The 23,357-nt window shown below is 42.2% G+C and overlaps 3 protein-coding genes across 4 annotated transcripts in view; all 3 read right to left on the reverse strand.

Annotated features, from left to right (window-relative positions):
* LOC126568656 (NACHT and WD repeat domain-containing protein 2) overlaps positions 1-1,436 on the reverse strand; it is a 7,494-nt gene extending 6,058 nt beyond the window's left edge. The window contains exons 1-3 of the mRNA XM_050225171.1: positions 1,334-1,436; positions 1,093-1,181; positions 1-209 (exon numbers count right to left, since the gene is read on the reverse strand). The exon at positions 1-209 is cut by the window's left edge and continues 112 nt beyond it. Coding sequence (XP_050081128.1) covers positions 1-209; positions 1,093-1,181; positions 1,334-1,436 — 401 coding nt within the window. The remainder of the gene's footprint in view (positions 210-1,092; positions 1,182-1,333) is intronic.
* LOC126568217 (26S proteasome regulatory subunit 7) overlaps positions 1-23,357 on the reverse strand; it is a 277,427-nt gene that overhangs the window by 196,644 nt on the left and 57,426 nt on the right. The gene's annotated exons all lie outside the window — the stretch shown is intronic.
* The window catches only part of LOC126568448 (uncharacterized), a 271,865-nt gene that overhangs the window by 135,593 nt on the left and 112,915 nt on the right, over positions 1-23,357 (reverse strand). The gene's annotated exons all lie outside the window — the stretch shown is intronic.

The following is a 23,357-nucleotide window of genomic DNA, read 5'->3' on the forward strand; positions in this document are numbered from 1 at the left end:
ATCGAGGCGAGATCGTCTCGGATGAGCTGCAGCTCGGAGGATAGGATGTACGTCGGAATTGGCCGATAGCCATACTTTTGTCCCAGGAAGACGACAAAGTTAGGACCCATCGATAGCCGTTGACAGTTTTGGATCTCTCGCATACACAGCTCCGTCGTCATGTGATCATCCGTGGCCTCGTCTCGCACACCCCATCGCATGTCTACCACCTTGGCAAAAAAGAAGTTTGGTTAGACAATCCACCTGCAATAGGTGGAATTATTTATAACGCAGCAGAACCTGCGTGACGCACGCCATGTTGTGCTGTAATTTATTAGCTACGAAAGTTGGCAAGTTGGCTCGTTAAACCGCATAGTGATAAACCAGCGGATTGTAGCAGTAAGTAAATCATAACGTACATACAGCGCAATTGGTGCCATTTTTACCCACCCCAAATGTCATAAACAAATTCCAACTCTCTACTGAAAGTTGGTGTCTGTCTGCCTGCTAGAAGTACATCCAACTGGCCTCGTTTGCTATCAGCAGTTGTGCGCACGTTAAGTGTATGCAGGCAAAAGTTCAAACAACTCTCCCCAAAAAACACTATTGACCCATTTCGAGGCCACATTCGTGGGGGATGTGGGCATCGAAAAGAAGAAGGACATGCAAAAACAGTAGCGTGATGTGCGTTTGACGTCATTTGTCAGCTCAGCGTCCCCCGTCATATCACAAATGCCTCTTGTTGTTGTCTAGTAGACGGAGTATACGACTCTCCCCCCCATTTTTTTTGACGTCTTTCGAACCTGTCACACTGTTACGTTGCTAGACATTAATCCAGCAACGGTCTTAGTAGGCAGAGTATAGAAGGAACGGAAGAATAAGGCAAGAGAGATTGCTTATGTGTGAGGGTATTTCTTGAGGGCGCAAATGAAGACACTCTTGACGGGGTGTATACTAAATAAATCAATAAACTGCTTTATAGCGCGCTATATTGCTTTGTGCCACTTAAAGAAGGCTTCATATATTCTTCTGAATGTTAAAGTCACTTAAAGTGTCACCAACTCATAGTCTTTCTAGAATCCGCCTACTTTTATAATCTTTGAAGTTACTCACTTGAAATTCCAATCCATGCTTCTCCCGACAGTAGTCCTTGATTCTGGGATAACATTTAGCCATCAGGTTGTTTCGTTCCATGGTCGTGTCTATCCACACAGAGAAAAAGTAGAAAGAACTCATTAGGGACCTCCCAAAAACAAAAAAAGAGAAGGATCCTTCACCCTAGCAGTGCGACCGCCGTACTCCAAACAACCTTCGGCATGGTCAAAGCTCAGTTACGTAACCATATCCGTCATACCTGTGAACGTCGAGCTGGTAAAGATGCGCACAATTTTCGAGCTAACCGGTGGCAGATTCTCCATCGAACCGGCAAAAATCGTGTCAATCGTGCGGTCATCCATTGTGTGCCTGGTACACGCACCACTGCCAGATTAGAACTTTGGATGTATTTTGTCCCTTTAAAGGCTGTAAATCCACTATCGGAAACGTTTCACTGAACAGGTGTCGTGCATTCTAGAGCTGTCGCACGTCTGAACACTGGTCGGAAACCTCGGCCAGCCAGAACTGCAGGTATTATTGCGTTTCGATCAAACCATTCCAGTCCGGTCCGTCCGTTGCCATGGTGCCATGGGTTGGATAGGGTGAATACTACAGCACGGAAAAGGAAAAGCAAAAAGAGTAGAAATGGCAAATGCCAACACGGCGTACCCGGCATATTTCGCCTACTAACCAATAAATACGGTGGTCGCTAGGGTTCTAATGCGGAAGCAGTGGGTCTTGCCAGCCGGGCGGCACACAGGAATGGAAAGGTGTGCTTTGTTTTCACTTTCATTGGCTTCCGGGCATTCTGGCGTTATCATCGGCGCTTTACGGCGCTTTGTTGTACAACGGTGCAAGGACGACGGGCGACGACGCCGATCACATTAGGGTGGGACAATGTTTACTTATTTTTGTTTTGACTACGAGCGAGCCCGCCCGGCACACCGGTCACCGGTTCGGTAGAAAGCGGAAGCGTGCTTAGAAAGTGCAACGACGTTAGACTTAGAAAGTGTATCGGTTGCATTCCGATACACAGCCGGGGTTCTGGTGAGAGCGAAAAGTTACGTCAATAAAGCGTGTTTGGCGTGGTGGCGGTTGTCATGCACTCATTGAGGTTTTCGGTTTCTATCGGCAGGCAGGCTTATACCTTAAACGGTAGTAATAGTGCTGCATTGCGGGTTGCGTTGTCATTTGACACTGTTATTGTTCCCACCGTTTAGCTGACACAGTGCTGGACGGATTAAGCGTAGTCGTATCTCTTTTCTTTCTTTGGATGTCTTCTATACGTATTTATGTTTTCATTTAGAAAGAGTCAACTCCATTGAAAAGCGTTTTTTAATAGGATTTTTGGAATCAACCTAGTATTACTTCCCAAATTTCTATACTGTGTAATGAGTAGGCTGTGAAAAATAGACCTTAGTGTAAGGGATTGCATACTTTCGGGGGTGCAGAGATATTGCATACCTTTGGGCGTTGGATAATATTTTTTTAAGGGATAGTGAATGTAAAGGACTGATAAACAAGAATTATTTGGGGGCCATATGAAACGTTTGTTTGTATCTGCGATGTTACAAATAGACAAATCTTGAGATAGTTATCAGTAGACTTGCAGCATTTATAATCGAAATAGCCACCAGGTTCTACGAATGTCGAATTTAGGTCAAGTCACAGGACGGTGCTACAAATCCTAAGAAAGTGGTAGTTGATATGACAAAACTCCGGCCTTGTTTGTGTTAGGAGTTAGCTGCATCTTATCGCCAGGATTTGTCTTTAATATAATGTTAAAAATTATCTTTCTGGTGAAGCTTATGTATAACGGCTATACGCTAAAGTTTTACATGCTAAACTGATTCCATGAAGAAGTATAGAAACCTTCACGATCTCCTCACAATGGACAATCCGCCAGACATTACCAGGTGTTACTTGTCATCCGTTCGCGCAAGAAGTACGAACATAATGCTTCCCTAAAATCACTGATAAGCTGTTTTAAACAGCATTCTCACCGATTATTCAATTTTGATGTGTCTATCAAAAATATTTGACGTTGAAAAATTTTTGCGAGAAATTTTTGGTAGGATCCACTGAAATACTATGTGTGTGCCTTGCCTTGTAAGTTCTCCAGGACATCAGGCCACCAATCAGTTTCCATGAAACTCGATCTAGGGCTGCAGTCCTCCATCCTCAGCTGCATCCGATCTCCGGCAGGTTAGACTCCACTTGATTAAGCCAACGAGCTCGCTGTGCTCCTCTACGCCTTGTGCCGAACGGGTCGCTGACAAGCACCTTCTTGGTGGGGCATGAGTCCGGCATCGTCATCACGTACCGTATCGTATCCGTTATCCCTAGCCAACGTATGTAAGTTATTATAATAATAATGTTAATCTGAAGAAACCTAGTCTAAAAGGAAGCCATTGTTATCACCTTCGTGATCGTGCTCTAATATTCTAGAGTGTATCCCAATTTAATTACCAACAATGTACTGTGGCTTGACGAGCCCATTAATTAATTATTACAATCGTTCGTGTTTATTGTTTTGTCGTCTCGGTTGCTTCATATCAATCTCTATAACCTTGCTGTGATCATCATATGCTGCAAGCTATCATACTCAATTGCAACACACACCCCAACTCCACCAATTCCGTACGAGGTGCTCACAGGAACTGATGCATTAATCCCGGACAAAGCAGTGGGCGAGATTTAACCGCGCGCCATACGAGTGCGGTCGTACATTGTTCAATTACCTTTAACGATCTGCAAATGGTGCATTCTACGGCCGTCGTAAACCTGGGACGAAGGCGAACCTGCCTGCCATTGATGATGGATCGTAGCAATTGGCTTAAACGATCGTAATCGGCCATCAAACAGCAGCCAGCGAGAGCTGGCAAGATTGTTGCTGCCGGGTCGCACTATAAAAAGCGGCCGCATTGTGCTGGGACCGCGTTCAGTCTGTGTTTGGCGGTGCTTTCGAGCAGTTTTCACAGTGCAGGGCAGTTCCCCGGAGCAGTTTCGTCTACAGTAGGACACTTTATTTGAACGTTGGATTTGGCGGTTCGCGTGCATAGCTGGGCGTGTGAGCAGGTATTAGGTGAGCTTCTTCGCGTATATCTTTCTTTTAATTAACAGGTTAGCTGGAGTGTAGCTATGAGTGTTGTTCGTGTTTTGGAAGCGGTTGGACAGAAGATCGGCAGGGAAAAGGTATCAGAAGGTAAATAAAATTGGTTTGAAGGAGAAACACGAAACAGTTTTCTTGTTTGTAATGCGGACTTCTTGAAAGGAAAGAAAATTCTGTTGCTCAACTTTAAACTCTTTGTACTCCTCTTAAGGACTCTCTCCGGGCATTAGATTCCTCTCCAAAGGGAATGTTCTACATCAAGAAGACATTCTCAATATATTACGTGCGATAAATAAAAATGAAAAAACTGTAGAATAATTTCTACCAGTAAAGCTAACGGGGACACATCTGCATAAATTCTTCCCAGCAGTGCCCATTCTATTGTTCAGCATTGTATTGTGAAAACTCCTTTCGCTTATTAAACTCTACAAACGTACCACACGGCGCCATTAATTACGAGTATCTCGACTAAGAGGAACGCCCAAAATCGCCAGCCACCAGTGAAGAGAGCCTTCAGCAGTGGCTGTGCAATGTTTTGGTGGGCTGTGTGTGTCTGTGTTTCGAATTTTATTTCGTCCAATAGTTTACTTCACCATCCTCGGTATATAAACAGTGAAATAATAACAATAAATGCAATGCATAATTTTATATAGCAGTCACACAAGAAGGTGGCGCTTCCAAGCTGGGTTTTTGGACAGATGCCCGATAGGGAGGAGTTGCATTTGCGCTCACCGGCTCAGTGGCTCCGGCGGTGGGAATGCATCGTTAAATCCTCCCGCTGCACGTGGCCGTCTGTGTTGCTGTTGTTATCGTTGCTAGTCGTGGCGCCTTTGAATGCATGCTATCGCTACCAAACGATTCATTCATGCCCATTAAAACTAGCCAGCAGCGATTTCGAACAAAAAAAAAAAAAAAAAAACAACCCGAACGCGAACGCGAATTCGGCATTCGAGGATCACTTTTGAGCATGCGCCCACCGGTAACGGGCTGGAGAACTTCGGCATCATTCGACGAAGTTTGACAGCTTTCCTATCCAGTGGCTTTCGGTTGTGGAAGCGTGCATTCGTCTTCAGTGTGGGCTCCGGCAGTTGGCCGGTTAGGCCAGGTTTTGCCCCAACGGAAACCGCGCTTTGGCGCGTCTGCTGCGTCTATGGCGCCAAAAATTTGACCTTAAAACAATCAACAGTTTAGTGCGATTGAAATGGGGTTTGGGATAATGGAAGGAAAATGTGTTTCGGGAAGAAAATGTTGCTAAGCGCAGGTGTGGTCAATTGCTTGGAGTGTATTGTTGAAAGTGTTTAATAACTTCTTGTTTTGCATATGCTGTGTTTTAGTGATTCTATTGCGCCCACTGTCAATCTTTTTATTTGTTGTCCATCGACAATTATTACAACAAGAAAAGTAATACAAAATGTAGCACAAAAAAAAAGGTAAGAAGTTGTTCGCTAAACTTTAAACAAAAAGTGAACAAAAAATAATTCAATATTTGTGCTGTGGATTTTAAGGAAAAAAGTAAAAAATGAAGAAATTGTGTTTCTGTAAGAAATTTGTTCAAATCAAATTTCTTTTGGAATCGTCTCCACGTGACAGATTATCAAGCCACGTGATTGAAACAAGTGAAATACACGTGAACGATGCGAACGAACGCATTGTCAGATCAGATAATGACAAAAATCTTAAAATTTAAAACTAAATTAAAAATGAGTGTGCATTAGTATGAGCAAAAAAAAAAACAACTTACTATTGCAATAAAAACAAAACAATATGTTGTAATGTCAACATAATTTTAAATAAATTAATTATTACTGAAAAACTGAGGCCTTAAAAAAATAAACATTGTTTACTCTAACAAGCGTGAGTTGTTAAACTTCTTGGCATAACGATGGCCGGTTACCTAGCTCATACCGGCCATCGGAATGGCTTACATGTCTTATCGATGCCAAGGTACCAAGGTAGTCAGTTCTTGCTACGGAGGAACGGCCCTCGGAGGAACGGTTCCTGCTGTGTGATGTGTGTCTTAGACCAACAAATTAGCCTTATAGCCTCTGGGGGTACTCTACACATCTTTTAATCCTTCCATACGAAATTGAGATTATTTTTAACCGAAAGAAGAGGTCTTCATTGTGCTACACTATTCTATTATTCTGAGTACTGAGTTCTGGGTTTTTACCGACTAACACTTCCTCGAGCCTTTCGCCTTTACCATTTGCAACAGGGCAGCTCGTCACGATCATCGTAGGACTGCCGAAGAGCTAATATGCCTCTGTCAGCTTTGCGCGTTTAAATCTAAATGTTTTGCCATACGTACACGATATTACAGTGTCTGGCAATAGATTAAGAACACCTGATAATTGTACAAAACCTCTTTTTTTGGTAAATTTAATTGACTATTTTTTAGTAGATTTGCCGACAATTTGAAAATCGTCGGATGAAAATATGGAAATAATCTCATAAAAATAAGACCATTCATCAACGTTCTTCAGATTTGAAAATTTTACGCATTCATTTATGAAATTATAAACGAAAACAAAATTATTCTAAATAGTTCAAAAGCTGATGAACATTCTATCAAATTTTGGTAAAATTATATTTAGTAGAAGTATCGAAAGCAGCAGTTTGAAAATCGGGCTTGGAAGGTGTCTTAAACCACTCGTTCGTCACTGTGCATAAAAAATATTAAAAATGTTCTTTAAATAAAAAAAAAGCTATACAGTCTTGAATATAAATAAACCGTCAAACATAATTATTTCCTCCAATAATTTTTTTTGGAGGCACAAAATGCTCGTTAGTGTAATGTATCATTGTGGGTTTATTTTTATTTTTTTTTATTTGATAGATTTTTGCCTCCCTCGCTACTGGAAGAGGGCTTCAATATCGTCCACAGTTGATTGAGTACCCAGTGCAACGGTTTGTAATGCGCAAGGGGAAGGAGGACACAGATAACTGACAATTCATCCCGAGGGATTCAAATGGAAACGTTTGGTATGTGTTGCGGCGTGAGAATTTGTGTGAGTATGGTGCATGCTGGCCGAACCATCTGATGGCCAACATTCAGGTAAATTGTGGTTGATTGACCACGCGTGTTTGCATTGCCCATTCGATATGCTTCTTTTTTTTGTTGTGTTACCGTCGTACACATTGCGAAGAATTATCTTCGCGTCCCACATTGTCTAACCATTGAGCAATTCTTTCGGACATCGTCGGCATCATCGGAACCAACGCGCATCGCCATCATCGCATCGGAGCTGCGGAGTCTTTGTATGTTTTATAAAGTGTGAAATAAACCAAAACCTTCCCAAACAAAGCACAAAACAGCAAAGCCAACGGGTCATTTGCTTCATTTTTTGCTCACTTACTAACTGCACGTTCTGTTCCCCTTTTCCGCGATTTTTCACGCTTCTTATCAACTGCCCAAACCGGCGATGGTGGTACGTTACAGACCGGAAACGTCGTCGTCCGCTTTGGAGAGTCAGCTCGTGTCTGCGTTCCGGGCCGCTGCCCTGCCCGACAACGAAACGCTGGACCTTCGTCAACCGTCTCCCCTTTCGCCGGGTGATCCACATGCTCACCATACCCACCACCATCATCATCCCGGTGCGGGATCGAATCTCCCCCTGCCGGACTACTCCCGGAAGCGGTCCCATCGGCATACGGATTTGCCCAACTTTTTTCAACCTGCTCCCGGTGGAGATTTAGTACCCGGGCCGAAGAAGGCCAAATTTTCTGCCGCAGCAACAGCGGCCGCAGCAGCGGTGGCCGCCAACTACTACGATAATGCATATCTTTCGTTCGAGAAGAGCCTCCGGGGTGCGTTTGGAGGAGTGGATGGGATGGGGGGTGGTGGTGGTGGTAGTGGTGGGACGGGATCGTTGCTTGACGGGCCGGGGGGAGCGGGTGGCAATGGTGCTCCGGGAGCCAGTGGAGCACACGATCCGTACGCCGGTGGGCATCATTTGCTAAGCCCGATCAACTACACGCTTACGGCGGAGGCCATCAATCGACGCATTCGAAGTACGCTCGGGCTGGACGATCCGGACCAGATGGAGCGGGCGCTCGGGGGGGCCATGAACAATGGTAGCAAAGGCACACCGGACGATTGCTGTCCGGGGATGGCTAGTCCGGATTGGATTATGCGCCGATCGGGCACGGGCAGTACGGGTGGTCCGGCACTGGCGGATACGCGCATCTACACGCACAGCCCTCTGCCACCGGGAACGCCGGGCGCGTTGTACGAGGAGCACAAGTTTGCACCGTTCTCACCGACCAGTTCCGGCACCACCACCACCATGCATGACGATAATAATAATGTGGACAAAAAGGCTTTCCAGGAGTAGAAGTGTTTGGAAGGTGTTAGGTTTTTGCTTGAGGATTTCTGGCAGGAGATTTGGAAGAGAAACACTGGCGAACTGATACGAAAGTGATGGATTGGGACACAGTTTTGGGCCATAAAGACTTGACATAATGTAGGATTATACGATTCATACGTACATCATCTTAAAAGGATGCAATACAGGGGTGCTAATAATGACGATTGGTCTGTAAGGGAAAACAATGCCACAAACTGATCCATTTGGGTCGTGTAGTGGAACACACAGTGGTAATAGGTATGAAAATGAATCTGGTTTCATAGAAACAATCTTTTTTTAGTTTTATATTTTTTATTTTCAATTAAAAATGGGCGAAAATGAATTTCAATTCTACTTTTTTTCTGCTTAAACTGGTGAGCTTCTGAATGTGGTTCTTCTCGTTTCGGTTACAAGCCTACAAGTTGTGACTTTAAAAGGAACATATTAAAGAATAAAATGAAATGAAACTGATGCCTATCAAACCCACACACAGACACACACACACACACATACAAAACAAAAGATAAATCATAAAATGTTTAAAACAAACACTTAACACGAGAACTTCCCCCTCTCCCCAAGTTAACTATTAATATGCAAAAAAGCAAAAGAAAACACAATTTTGAATAGTTGGAAAAAAAACACATAAACACATCAACGAGGAAGCTGAGATGCGATGTTTGATAAATGAGGTAATCCCCCAGAATAGATAATCAAAAACTAAATGAAAGACATGCACACGCACGGAGACTCTCTTTGCCGCAAAGAAAACAACCTTGGTGATTAATCTAGACTGATTAGATAATATACAACTCATCGGTATATAAATGCATCCACACACTCGTATATACATAGATATTCGATAGCGAGCGGGGTATTATACGTGAACTCTCCAGCCGATACATACATAACTCGTGTAGAATATATTTCCGTACGAAAAAAAAAAACCCCCCGAAACTGCACCCCCTGATGGCTACATTATCTTGTAGGCATTAGGAGAAGGATAATGTTTGTAAACGCCCCTCCTCGCGTAAAACACTAAACCCCTAATTTAGAACCCGAGTAACACTATTGATTGCATTCGAACACTTATATCGAGCTAGAAATTGTAAAGCTCCTCCGAGCGAAGAACCCTAGAACTGTGACCGACGATTGTGGGCTTTGGCGAATGATAAATCTTTAAAGTAAACAGCAGGAAATAAAGCAAAAATAAAGCACGTTATAAACATTCCCGGACGTTTGTTTGCTTTTTTTTCTGTCGCTTATTGTGTGTTTTACAAAGTTTTTGATTTGGTTTGATAAAAAAACCGTGTAAAGTTGTAGAAAAATAAAATTCTTCACTGATGACATTGTTTACTTTTTACTTTACTTTTATTTTACTGTGGAAAATTTTATTTTCGTTCCTGTAGTGTCACCGGTTTTCTCAAATTTTCAATTTTTACCGAAAGCTTAAACCGCGTGCTCTTCTTGATAGTTTGCATTTTTTTTTCATGTAACCCATTGGCTCTCAACCCGTTTACGTCACACGCTCGACGAGTTGACGTGTGCGTTTATTACCAATTGAAGTCGCCGTAATTCACTCAACAGTTCCTATATTGCCTAATATACTGTTGAAAGCTCCACGAAGCTTATTTGAATACAGCAGCTAAGCAGCTTTTATGCTCTTGTACCTCTTAAACAGCTCCTAAGCAACTGTAAAAGATCTAGAAGGGAAATTGTTGCCAAGAAAGCATTCGAGATCACTTCGGGAGCATTCAAGATTCGGGACTCGAAAGATTCGATTCGAATACGTTCCTAGTTGATGGATTCGTAGGGCATCCGAACATGAATCTTATCTTAATGAATCAGGTCTTCGATCCATACTACCGAGTTGTAGAAACACTTAGAGGAATATATTTTAAAAATCTTTAAATATTGCAAGCTCATGGTAGAGCTTTTCAATCGCGTAATGGAATTAAGCATTTATTTATTTTTTATTTTTATTCATAAGGGACGGCCAGGCCGTATTGCTAATTTAGCATTTAATGTGCTTTAAATTTGCAACACGACTGAGGAGCACAAAGTGGAATTGTGATTAAGATTTGATTAGATTGACCAAAAATGGGGTTACAAAAATTATACAAGTGAAAATATGGTACTAATTGGGTGATCTTCCCATCCGGATGATCCGGAGTAGGAGAGCTAACTAAGCCAAAGACAAGAAAAATGGAGATCTTGACCTTGAACAGTCAATTTATTTGCCCAGCATATCTGGCGATCGCATCATTCCAGCTGAGTTTTGGAAGAGACTAGAAATGACTGAGACTTTAGGTATTCGATGTAGCTTATCAGTATACTCCGTCGCCTTGTTTTAGCAGCGTAATTTATCAATTCAGTACTCATGGGAATCAGTTTTATCCCATCGTTGGGTGTGAGTTGAGTTTTTCAACACAAATACACACAACCACCATTGAACCTTGGATAAGCTGCTGCTACAACAGTAAGCTTCAAAAAATTATGTTGATATTAGATCAGATCATGAAAGTTTCTAGCTTTGAGTCTCTCAGAGCTGAGAGCTCAGAAGCAGGTAGATAACATCACTAACTCTAGGCTTCTGATAATAACAAACTTAAGAGCTTTCCATGAGAAGTTGATCTTTATCGTTCTTCATTCTTGCCGGATGATGATTCTAAAACTTAAGTTTAAATAATGATATTACATAAAAGAAATATGGCACGCTTCAAAGTGGAGACAGTTCATTAACCGATCGGATAATAAACTCCCATCTTGCTTGCTTCCTCTGTCTACTACAACTCATTTTCCAGAAGCAAAGAATTGGAAAAAGGGGAATTTATTTTCAACCGTTTGCCCTCCCGCCAAAAAGGAAAAGAAGTGATAATCGATTGCCAGATGAAATTGAAGCTTTTATAAGCGTCCCATTTGATAAGCATAAAGATTATGCAAACATGTAAACATGTCTACCAGCCGGCCAGGACGGTGGACGGTCGTCCAGCAAAGAAGCATCTCACTTGCCTTTTTTTTCGATTTCGAACTGGTAAGCAAACAGAAGAAGCAGATCGAAAAGTTTTGCGCAGTGGGTAACAAAAAAATTGGCCCAAAAAACCCCCGAACGTTCGACACACAATCCCAAAACAATCAATTGATAGGGCAAGTAATAATAATTGCTTCCTGTGCAAGCGACTCCGGCCCGAAACACACACCCCGATTCGTATGCCCCCGTACGTAAACGGGATTAATGGACACCGAGCCGTCCGAGTGGTACCAAACCACACTCCTGCCGGTTGTGGAAATTTCAATTATTCTCAAAAGGAACGTCGAACGTTACAAGCATATCGGCATCGAAAAACCCGTCCCGGTTTCTTTATCCACCGTCCAAAGGGGGGGGGGGGGGGGGGGGGACAGCGGTCGGGCATATGTGTGTTGCAACTGTTGGTGGAAGTTTGTCGGTGGCCGCGTCCAGCAAAGTGGTCCTTTGCTTCGACTGGAGCTGGAGATTGGGCAGACCGGTTCGTTCGGTCTCTCAGCTCACCATCAACAAAACCCCTTCGGAAACAATGTGTTTTCTACGTAAATCCGGTCCGGGCACGGTACGCGGCATGGGGCGGGCTTTCACAAGTCGTGATGAGTGCAAAATAGCTTCCGACAAGAGCAAATAAACATCGAACATTGCGCCGTACTTCAATCCGGCGGAGAAGACCGCGAAAGACCCAAGAGCAAGTGGTATGGCACCAAAAAAAGAAAAAGAGAAAAGTTTGCCCGAAACACCGTGGAACGAAAGAACCCGGCCGTCCGACAATCCTTTCGATGGATAAGCAAATATTTTTACCTTTTTACAACAACGCGCAACACGGACGTTCGGTGTATGGCGCGCTGTAAGCGGATAGCAGCTCGGTGTCGATATTGACCGATGGTCTACTGGCTGGCTGGTTAGCGAAATGCCAGCTAGCACCGTACAGCAAGATTCCACACCTAAACAAAGTGCCGGAATGCCACTTACAAAACTCCACAACAAAAAAAATGGAGGATCGCCATGTGCGTTGTTCCTCAATTAAATCAATTTGCCACCGAAAACTTCCAGCTGCCGGGACTCGGATCGGATCAATGCTAGGAATGTGGACAGAAGAAAACGCGCTGCATAACCGATGGTGAACAATATGTCACAACCGATTTCCGGTCGTATCGCGAGCACCGTAATTAGCGACCGGACGGACGAACTGGCGAAAGACAGTGATTGACTGTTTCTCCACATCTCGAAGGCGTTGTGGCTTGTGAAGTGAGTCTTTTTGGTTTCGAGTCGTGGACACTTTACACTTTAGGGGTGGCAAATTAAGCCACCAACATGGACAAACTATTCCCGTTGTATATTATTAGAAGAAATGGAGTTTTTATTCCTCTCTTACCGTGTTCTACGAACAAAGACCACTTAAACTCTCTCTTGCTGCTGTAAAGTTGCGTCCGAAAACAGCTCTGATAAGCAAACAAACAGCCAAGTTTTGGAAACACACAAACCCAACAATGTTGATTCGTAAATCATCATCAGCAGCTGTTGGGTGGATGGCCAGGCTCGCACTCTTAAGGAAAGTTCACTAGATCGCTATGAAAACAGGACGCAACCCTTGTACGTTGGGATGTGTGGTGTGGTACAAGTGGTGCGTGAGAAATGTGCAAACATTGATTCATAAATTCACTTTCCAGCACATCCATTCCCTTCCTTGGGCCCCTGGACTCGTTCCATTATCGACAGTTTTTGATGGCCAACCCTCAGCGTGCTGGGGTGTAACAAAATTTTCGAGAGCATGATACTACACAACCCCACCACGTGGTACTGTCGAACAACAGCAAAACAATTGTTTTGCTGTTGTTCGCGGGGGGCGATAATGGAAAGCGTAAACTTTTCGGCGCAACCGAGTGTGGAAGAAGAGGCCTCCCTCTGTGTGTGTGTGTGTACGTGTTATTTTTTTTTCGTTGTTTTGAGTGTTTATTGCAGTTGTAAAGTTAAGAGTGCCCTTCAAAACGATGCTGGGCCTACGCTAGAGGGACGATGCGCTATCTGTTGGCAAAACGGCACTGGACGAGTCACATGTTGAAGGTGAATTTGTATTCAGCAGCATCAGCACTGTTAATCAAGTTTATGAAATATTGAAAAATATCCAACAGGACCCAAAGATGGGGGTTTTATTGAATTTGACAAGATTAAATCAATCTCGTCAAATACCGGCTAAACGAAATGTGTGTGTGTGAGCATTTCGTGTACAAATTTAAATGTTTTTTTTTTTTATTGGAAGTTCGCAATTAGCTAGAGCTGGTCATGATTTTTGCGTCGTCATGGAGAAGTCACTGTGATGTTGATTATTTTTCATAAAATATAGGATATTGACAGCTCTTGACATTTACTTATCAAGCTCCTGAAGGCGTTTCAGGGCAGTATCTGTGAAACACTTCCGCCTGTTTAAATTCTCCACATTCAGCAGAAGGGACACTGGGCTGTCCCTTCTGCTGAATGTGGAGAGGTGTCAGCAGCGCCGATCTTCAAACGGCAGGGACCGGGGTTCAAATCCCATCCAGTCCGTTCACAGGTAATGCAGACTGACTCTCCAACTATGTGGTATCACCAAGTTTAGTAAGCCATGGTTAGCATGCCCTGCCAGAGCTCGCTAAGCCAAAGAGAAAACATTCAGCAGAGCTGAGGTTCAAATCTCAGCTCAATCGAATTTCCTGCCGAGGAAAGACTTTTCCATTCGCTATAAGAACCTTTATTGTAATTTATGTAAAGGATTATTTATATTCTGGGATGTTATATTATAATAAGACAGGATTCTTCCAACTGGCGTGTAGCCTACACAGTGTGTAATTTAATAATAAATCAACAATCAATTGAAGCTAAAATTAACTGAGTACCTCCAATATTTCCTTGTTTTTTCATCTGCAGACTATATTAAATTTTATCACGTCCATTTATTCCTTTAGTCCTAGCTTATAGCCATCCAAAGCCTTGAGATATCTTTAAAAGAACGCTCCGATGGCTTTCAGCTCCATTATAAAATGTAAGAATGACATATTTTGATCAAATATTACTAATTCCTTCTTACCTCGTACCGATTTTCCACTTAAAAAATCTGCAAACGTAATGTCTCCTCCGTGCTACTGTATCAATGACGAATCCACCGAAGGGAAAAAGATTCATAAACCCCACACGATTTTTATTTCGATCTCTCGCACTCTCTCTCTCTCTCTCTCTCTCTCTCTCTCTCTCTCTATCTCGTCACAAAGTTGATCCAATTGCCAGGCACACCCTTGCAGTCAAGTTGATTATGTGCTCACAATCTGCTCGGAGTTATTTCCTTAATTAAGAACAATAGGATGCGCTGTTATGTTGCACCCGTTGGTAAAGTGATATTAACAGATTCCACTGTCGCGCTGCTGTTTACCAACCGATGCATCCCCATCCATCGGCAGTAATTGAGCCAACGCAGCAGCAATCAACAAACGGCACTGGGTAAAGGAAATCATCGTGTGCGTGGTTGGCTGGAGGGTGCGTGTCGGTTGCTTGTTCGGTGTCGCATTTGCATTTTGTAAAAATGGGCCTGTTGTCTGATGTTGCTTGCGTCAGTGTGTAGCGGTAGAGTCGGCACGGACTACTCAGTTTTTGTGGTGGGATTGACATGTTTAGTAAGAACAGGTGTGTCACATTGACAGGTGTTTTTCGACATGGAGACATTTTAAAGTGATAGTTTTGGGTTAATTTTGAATATTAGGCTTTAATTTAATTTTGTAAAACCTTAAAAAATTTTACCAAATCTCAAAATCTAAATGAAAAAGACAATGCTGCGTAGCATTAAGTCAACACAAACACAAAAAAGGCCCAAAACTTTAAACGCCGCTATTTCCATAATTTCATCAAGAATATCTCATTTATAATTTACATCCACAGACTTGCCCCCTCAAACCGCTCCACGAACAATCGAATCTAATGGAAATGTGGGAGCGAACGAACACAAAAAAAAATCCTGATACCAAAAAGGAAACAGACAAAGAATAATAAACCAAAGACAGCACACACCATCACCATCATCTCCCAAGGATGCAATGCGAAATACTGCTTGCGGATGCATAATTATAAATTCATCTTGGAAGAACCGCGCAACCAGAATGGTCCAACGAGTACGGGAAAGGTAAACCGGTGCCATTACGACACGTGGTGTGGGCTGTGGCTGGATTGCCCGTTGCACACGATACACGTTGTTCGGATGACTTTACGCATTGTCGAATGGTGGTGCGCGGGGTGTGAGACACGGCCGTTGCGGCAAACATCAGTGGCAAATCACGTTTATTACAAGGTAAACATTTGATCCTTGGTGGCATGAAATTTTGAAGAAGCTGCCCGAGGACGGCCTGAGCTGCCTGTTTGCATTCCGTTAGAAAGTGTTTAACAAAGTTCGGTTCGGTGTTTCGGCACTCTTTGGGGAAGACTTTCCGGCACGAACAATGACTAAATTTGTGCTAAAATGAATAGACACCGATGGAAGTTTTCACGGTGCTGGTGATGGAATGGTGGGTGTGGCAAGTGTGGTGAAAATTATCAATAAACCGTGGTAGAGAGCATTGTCAATACATTAATTATGTATGACATCGATCCTTAACAGCAATTATCCTTTTGCGGTGAAAATATGTGTTTGTTTTTGAGGCGAAATTTGAACAGCGTGGTTTTATGGTGAACATCTTTTATTTAGAGAGAAGTATTATGATAAAAGAGGGGCAGATTTTTATATCTTTATAGAGAGGCTGTTAGTAAAAGTAGAAAATCTTGAGATTAGTTTCAACCATTTTTTTTGTCGTAAATTTTTAGCAAATCATAAATTTTCACACGCAAAATACTGTCTTGAGCTTTCTTAAGAACATGCTGTCAGTACAAAAGCTCGACCAATGCGACGAAGATTGACTAAATTACTGTCAGATCTCTTCAGACCGTCACTTAACGACCCAAGCAAATCTCAGCAGGAAGCTTGATAATCTTATACGAAAGCTTGCGGAGGATTTGGACGTTAAATTTCGTCGGAAAAACTTTATTGAAAACAAGCACTCAAATGAGATTTCAACATTCTCCAACTGTCTGATTTCGCTGTAATTTTTGTACACATACATGCTGGCTGCTTTGAGTTCTGAGCGAAGATCCTAATATTAGACAATTCTAAAATGTTTCATCCATAACTTCGTTAATCAATAATGCCGTCAGTTGCTATCAGACAAGACTGTCAGACCTCAGACCTAGGGCCTAGTGGATGAAATATTTTAATAATAATATTCTCTATAAAACATTTCCCTGTACAATAAAAATTAAGAACTAAATATTAAGTTGATAGCCAATTTTCGTACCCAAAAATCTGGCAGCTCCCATCAGTAAAAGGCTCAACAAAAAGTCACTTCATTCTAGAAGTCAAGGTTGAAGAAATGGTGAGGATCACTAGAACAATTTGATCAATTAGGTTTAATGTGCAAGATTGATAGAGCATTTATATAAATTTGGAAAAAAAAAAACAAAACAAAAAACACGAACAATCCCACATTCTAAATGAGGTTTATCATCCCTCCATAAACACCCTCAAATAATGCTGGGCGTAGCGATATCCCTACCGCTATTTACTCTAGGTGTTTAAAAAGGGAACCATTCTCCACCCGCCAAGGAAGGGCCAAAAATCTGGGCGAAATATTCTCACATCATCCCTACGTAACAGAAAAAAAAAACCCACTTGAAAAGTAAAATTTATGCACACGGTTGCGTACAATATCTGGCCGCCCGCACCACGTTCAAACATTACACGCAATCAAAAAATTTAAAAAAAAACCCACCATGAAGAACCGCACCGGGCCGCCACACACCGGGGCACACGGTCAGTTAATAATAAAAACGCACCGGAAAATTATCCCCTATCTTAGCCTCAAAAGTGGTGTGTGGAAGAAAGCAAACAGAAGTGGAAGCAAAAAAACAAAACTTGGGGGAAACTCCTCACCAAACCACGGCCAGTAAACGGTTGGGATAGGTGAAGAAATCATTCACACATGAGCGCATCGCGGCTCCCGGTGTGGAAAACTCCCCCCCGAATCGGGATGGGTAGGACTAGACAACGGGCAAAAGAATATATTTTCCAGACGCACCAAAAATCAGACACCCTCGGTCGACCTCGTCCTGCGTGTGCACGTAAATCGTGGAAGAAATACATTAGCATCTCGTCCCGTGTTTGCCATCGCCTCCTGCCACTCTTGATCTTCGTAGATATTTCCACTATTTTTCCTCTTTTTCATGCGTTTCTCCCAGTGCGAGCTGAAAAGCGTCTGCCGAAGGGCTCTCTGAGTTCTGTGCTGTGCGAAAAATGAAGCGAAGGGCAACACCAACCGTAGATTGTTTACTTTAAGGCTACACCAGTGGCAAAAATCTTTGCCCAGCCGTTCGGGCTTAACCGGCAGCTCGTGAGGGAAACGACGAACAATTCCGTTGCAAAGGAAAATCCCTCGACACACTCACACACACCTATCCACGCTTTGACGTCTGCGGGCGATCGATAAAAAAGCTCAGTCTCTTTATTCTAGCGACTTATATACTTTGCGGGAGCAATTTTTCCTTATATACCAACGCATTCGGGAAAGCTTTCGGCGTGAAAGCTTTTCGCAACCTTCAACCGAGCAACGGTTGCTTGGATTTCCCCGTCATCCTCAAGCAGCCGATCAACACTTCGTAGCGGTTGCTGGCGTGGTTTCACCACTGCTTCTCGCAACAACACGACAGGGTGGACAGGACAATTTCGATCGATATTCATGTTGGTTTCCCACTTGCACACCATCCCGGTGCCCCGTCCGGTGTCCCGTCTCGCGGTATCATTTTTCGCACCGAAGACAATCGAAGACGCCGGCGGCGCGCCAGACGCAATAAATTGAACGATCGGTAATTTTCATGAATTTTTGTGCCGCACCAACCGCTGGCCGCGGGTGACGCGCTGTCTGTCTTAAATACTTTCCCTGCTCATCCGGTTGGTGTTTGTTGGAGGGTGTACAGATTTGTTTGCTAGTGTTTTTGGGGTGCGTTCAGGGGGGAGGGGGTTGTTTTTTGGCTTGTATAAGACGATTGCAAGGTTGGGAGCGGCCACCCATAAAAAATGAATTTGAATGTGCGTTCAAGAATTCTTTAACAATCATTTAACTTCTTTGTGTTTGTTTTTATTGCTTGTGTGAGACAAAAAAGAAAGAAAGAGAGAACGAAATGGAAAGAGTGATACATAGCATGCTCAAATGATTGTACTGTAGGGTATACAATACATACATACAATTCTTAATTTAAGGACTCAAGACGAAAGCGACGAACTTTATAATTTGCTTTAATTTTATATTTTTAATAATTGTCATATTTAACCAATAAAAGCCGGTAAAATCAAATAATTTTATTTTTGGTTCAACATTATAAATGCTTAAAATAATTTGACTGAATTGAATTGAATGAAATGCGACGATAAAGTGTGGTCAAATCCTATACGAGAGTTAACTAAGCCAAGAAAGTCTGAAATGGAAGGCCAAGGCTTACAGAAATGTTTTTAGCCAACAGGAAAATAATGGTCATTTTCGATTTCGAAAAATATTTTTAGTCCATTTAATTCTTCATGTGTTCGAAATATTGTGTTATTTTTCTCATTCATTCAAGGAGTAATTCTTTGTCTGCGATAAAGTATGGGAAACATCTATTTACTTTTTATTAAAACAGTTCAACGTTTTGGTATAAGTTTTTTCAAAAAAGGTCAAAGAAACAATCAAAAAAAGTTTTATAGACAAATATAAGCGACATTTGTTTTTGTATAATAATTAATTTTGAATATAGTTGTAAAGAAATTTATTTATTTACCAAGAAATTTGTTAAACATAAGTAAAACTTATTAACATAATGAGTATAAGGAGTAGATAAAATAACCAAACGAATTGACTTCGCTCGCTGGTCCAATAGATCAATCGGTTAAACAGGGCACTCTACAACGCAATTTGATGTGGGTTCAAATCTTGATGAGACCCATGATTTTTTTTCTCTCTCTCTCTTGATTATTACACATGAGTTTATTACTGTTAGCCTGAAAATGCTTTACCCTTAGGATGGATTGATAATGAGACGAAAGACATACATAAATCGAGCTTCTTAGTCTTAGCCGATCATTTCTGACTACTTTAAAATTATTTAAAGCAACAGCAGCAACAACAGAATAAGTCTTTCATTCCTTTTATAAAATATTTTACATTATTTAAAACTATTGCTATAGGATATGATTTATGTAATAATGTTCCATTATTCATATTTTAAAATAAACTGCCGTTTTTATTTGCCTCACAGCTTCAGCACAGGAGGCGTGCATAAGTAGCCATTAAAAAAGCACGGCACGATTTGGTATTTCGTGTCACGTGCGCCGTTCTTCGTTAGGCATTTCCACACACCCCGATTCCTCAATTCACGCAATGTCGGTTGATTTTGTTGAACTTCCGGCCATGCCAAAAATTTGCACCTACTGCATACTACTGCTCCCCTCTTCCCCATTCGTCCCTTTCCCTTCGTTCGACACTAATGAAGGTTGATTGTGGTGCGAGCGTAAAAGTTATGATGTTTTTCTTCGATTTCCCTTCAAACAACTTTAACCCCCGCAGTGGTTGTGTTTCGGACTGTTGTTATTTTGATTTCGTTCCTGGTGAGCTTTTTACTTTATTGGTTTGTTCGCTGCCTTGGAAAAATAGTGACCATGTTGCCCTTTGAGTTTCCTATGCGTTAGTTGATCTTTCGCTCTGTTATTGCTTATCTAGGAAAAACATCGTGCAACAGCGCGTTGGAAGAAGGTTTTGGTGAACTTTTCCTTTCGCATCTCCACCAGTGCGAACTACGGTGGGAGGATGGGATAAAGATGATCGCAGTCGACGGAATGTTGCCCGGGCCCGTTGTACCGGTGGCAGGTGTTTGCATTCCAATCAAAAACTGTTATTTATTTGTTTTGCCTTCGCTCTTTGCAAACTTGGCGGTGAGTTGCTTCACGCATCTGTCAAATGGCATCGATTGAAGGTGGCTAAAGGCAGAGATTGTGAGACCGAGCGACGGCTGATGACGACAGTCGGTCGGATTTCCATCACTTTGGGAGGGCGTACATGGGGCATTTGTGCCGTTATTACCTTCCGATGGTTTGTGTACAGAAGCGCGCCTGAATGCGCGCCTTTTGTGTTACTTTTTTTGAATATTACTTTTTTGTTCGATTCGGTAACTCTTGGTAATGCGATCTTTCGTGTTGGTTCCTTTTTGTTAAGGATTGTAATCGGACGTCGGACTTGTTGTTCCAGCCGTTGTCTCTATATGAGACCTTTTTTTTTTTTGTTTGAAGTTTCATCTCATACACAGGCTTACAGGGCTTGCCTGATGCAGAAGCTCAATCAAAAGGATAAACCGATAAGCGTGGACCGGTTACGGCACGAAAGCGAATAGGTCATGTATTGTATCGAAAGCAAACAATGGCCACGAAATATTACATTGCATTGTTCCAAAATGATGGACTTTTTTTTGGACAAATATGGACATTCGGAGACATATGGTGACAGTGCTGCTAGTGGCGTTTTATATGCTTCCGTAGATTTTGTACGATATAGGAGGTTTTATAGCTTTAAAATATTCTAAATTTAGACACAATTGAATTTAATTTTGTAAGGTTTAAAAACAGATATTCAACAAAATCGACATCAAATAGTTTAAATCAATCTTAGTAAAACATCTTGTACAAAAGAGAAAAACACAGTATCAATCAGGAAATTAACTCTAATCAACAAATAAACTCTTAAGATAGTCCTTAGCAATGACCGTTCGAAAATTGTGTGTGTAATGGCGTCCTGCATCAATATAGTTCAGGACTCGTACCCGGTTCAGAACTCGTAGAAGGGCCCATTTCCCTGAACAAGGCGCATTCGGATTTAACTGCTTACGTTGTTGTCAGAGATCGTCTCGGTCAACTGATACTATGCTTGCGAACCTCCGTCAAGCGGGTAGTTAGTCTTTGTCAATCCTATCGGCCTCGTGTTTCAGTAGTCACTTGCATGATCTCACTGTCGTCCACAACGCCAATGAATCGGAGAGATTCTCGTGAGATACGAACTATTAGATCAGATTGGTAGTAGATCACCTTCCAACAGATGAAGCAGCCAGAAACCTGGGACACAATCTTAACAGATAGAGAATATTCTTTATGATAAGCATCGCTACTCCTTATCTAAAGAAAAGAAAAATTCTACAAAGAACGGCTTCTATTATAACCTCCTAACTTATTTTGTAGCGTTTTCCTCCTTTTTTTTCTTGCTCTGCCGCAAATCATTCAAATCTAACGATAATTTTATTCGCCCGATTATACCGCGACAGTTTCGATTATGGGTTTGCGGCCCACCCTCCCATTTGTGGTTTTACAGTGTGCCGTGCGCTCTGCACTTTGTATCGATGACACCGAACGAGCCTTCAATCATAACCATCACCGGCGAATATAAGGGCAATAAACACAATCAGTGCGATCAGGAACGATGGTCTGGGTGTGGTTTTCCTTCAGGTTTGGGAGAAAAAAACAAACGAAACAGAACGGCAAAAACACTCAACTCCGTGCTGTGGCACTGGGAGATGGAGTGTAAAAATAAAATACAGCAACTGTAAGCAAAAATAAGCAAGTACTGCGGAAAATGCTCGTATGTACAGATTGTTCCGTCAGCATGTGTATATGGGGTGCAAACTATGGGTTTTTCGTTGAGAATAAGCAAGCTTTAATGAAGTTTTGAATTTTAAAAATAATTCTTTTCCTTAGAATACAAGATAACAAACATAATTTGTACAATAAAACAATTTTTAAACTAAATATTGTCCAACAAAAAGTACACACACACACACACATTTGCCAGTCCCACAGTGCCATTTTTCGAATGTTTTATGAGCGTAACTTTGGTACGGCGCGGTCATAAAACGGTTCCATGTAGGTAGCAGCGCGCCTGCCGGTTGGAGTTGGGAAGTGGCTGTGCGATAAACATAAAGCAATAACATGTGAGCGAAAATACGAAAATCAATTGGAACAACGGAATGTTTGGGAATGCTTTTTCGAAACCCCAAACGGCGTCTAAGCTGGTACGAGCGTCGTTGTGGGAGTTTTCAAACACCAAACGAGCTTCTCCCATCCATCCGCCCCGCCACCAAAACGAGAGAAATGGTGAATAGGACAGCCAGATAATATCACTTTCCCCGGGACGATTTGGGGAGTTGGTTCGAGTGGTAGAAAGAATGGATGATTAGGTAGCCCCAGTTATAAGTATTTGCTTGTGGTTGAGAACCAGGAACCAGTGGCTTCTACTGGCAATGACAATGACAAGGTGGTTTTTTCGGGTGCTTTTTGGTAAGTTTGGTTTGTACGGTTAGTAAGGTATGAGGAACATGGGACAAATATTGCTTGGGCTTCTGACAAGATGTAGGGCTGAGTGTATGTGCAGGATTATTGTAAGGAACAGCTCTTGCTACATGCTTTGCACTTGCACATGTAACGTCGATAACAGTCTGTTCTGTTGAAATGAATGAATTAGAAGCTACTATTAATAAAATATTCTTCATATTGTAGTTCAATCGTTGTTGAAATAATCAAGGCGATATTGAGAGAATTTTCTGCAGGAAATAGACAGGCGGATCAAGACTCTTGGAGGCCCCCATCCAAAAGAGAATTGAAGCCTATCTATCACATATAATGGTTGTGCTCAGATCGAGACAGATACCAAGGACTCTTTTCAACACATTCGAGTAAATTGTC

The sequence above is a fragment of the Anopheles maculipalpis genome, chromosome 2RL (assembly GCF_943734695.1).
Source record: "Anopheles maculipalpis chromosome 2RL, idAnoMacuDA_375_x, whole genome shotgun sequence".
NCBI classification, from domain to species: domain Eukaryota; kingdom Metazoa; phylum Arthropoda; class Insecta; order Diptera; family Culicidae; genus Anopheles; species Anopheles maculipalpis.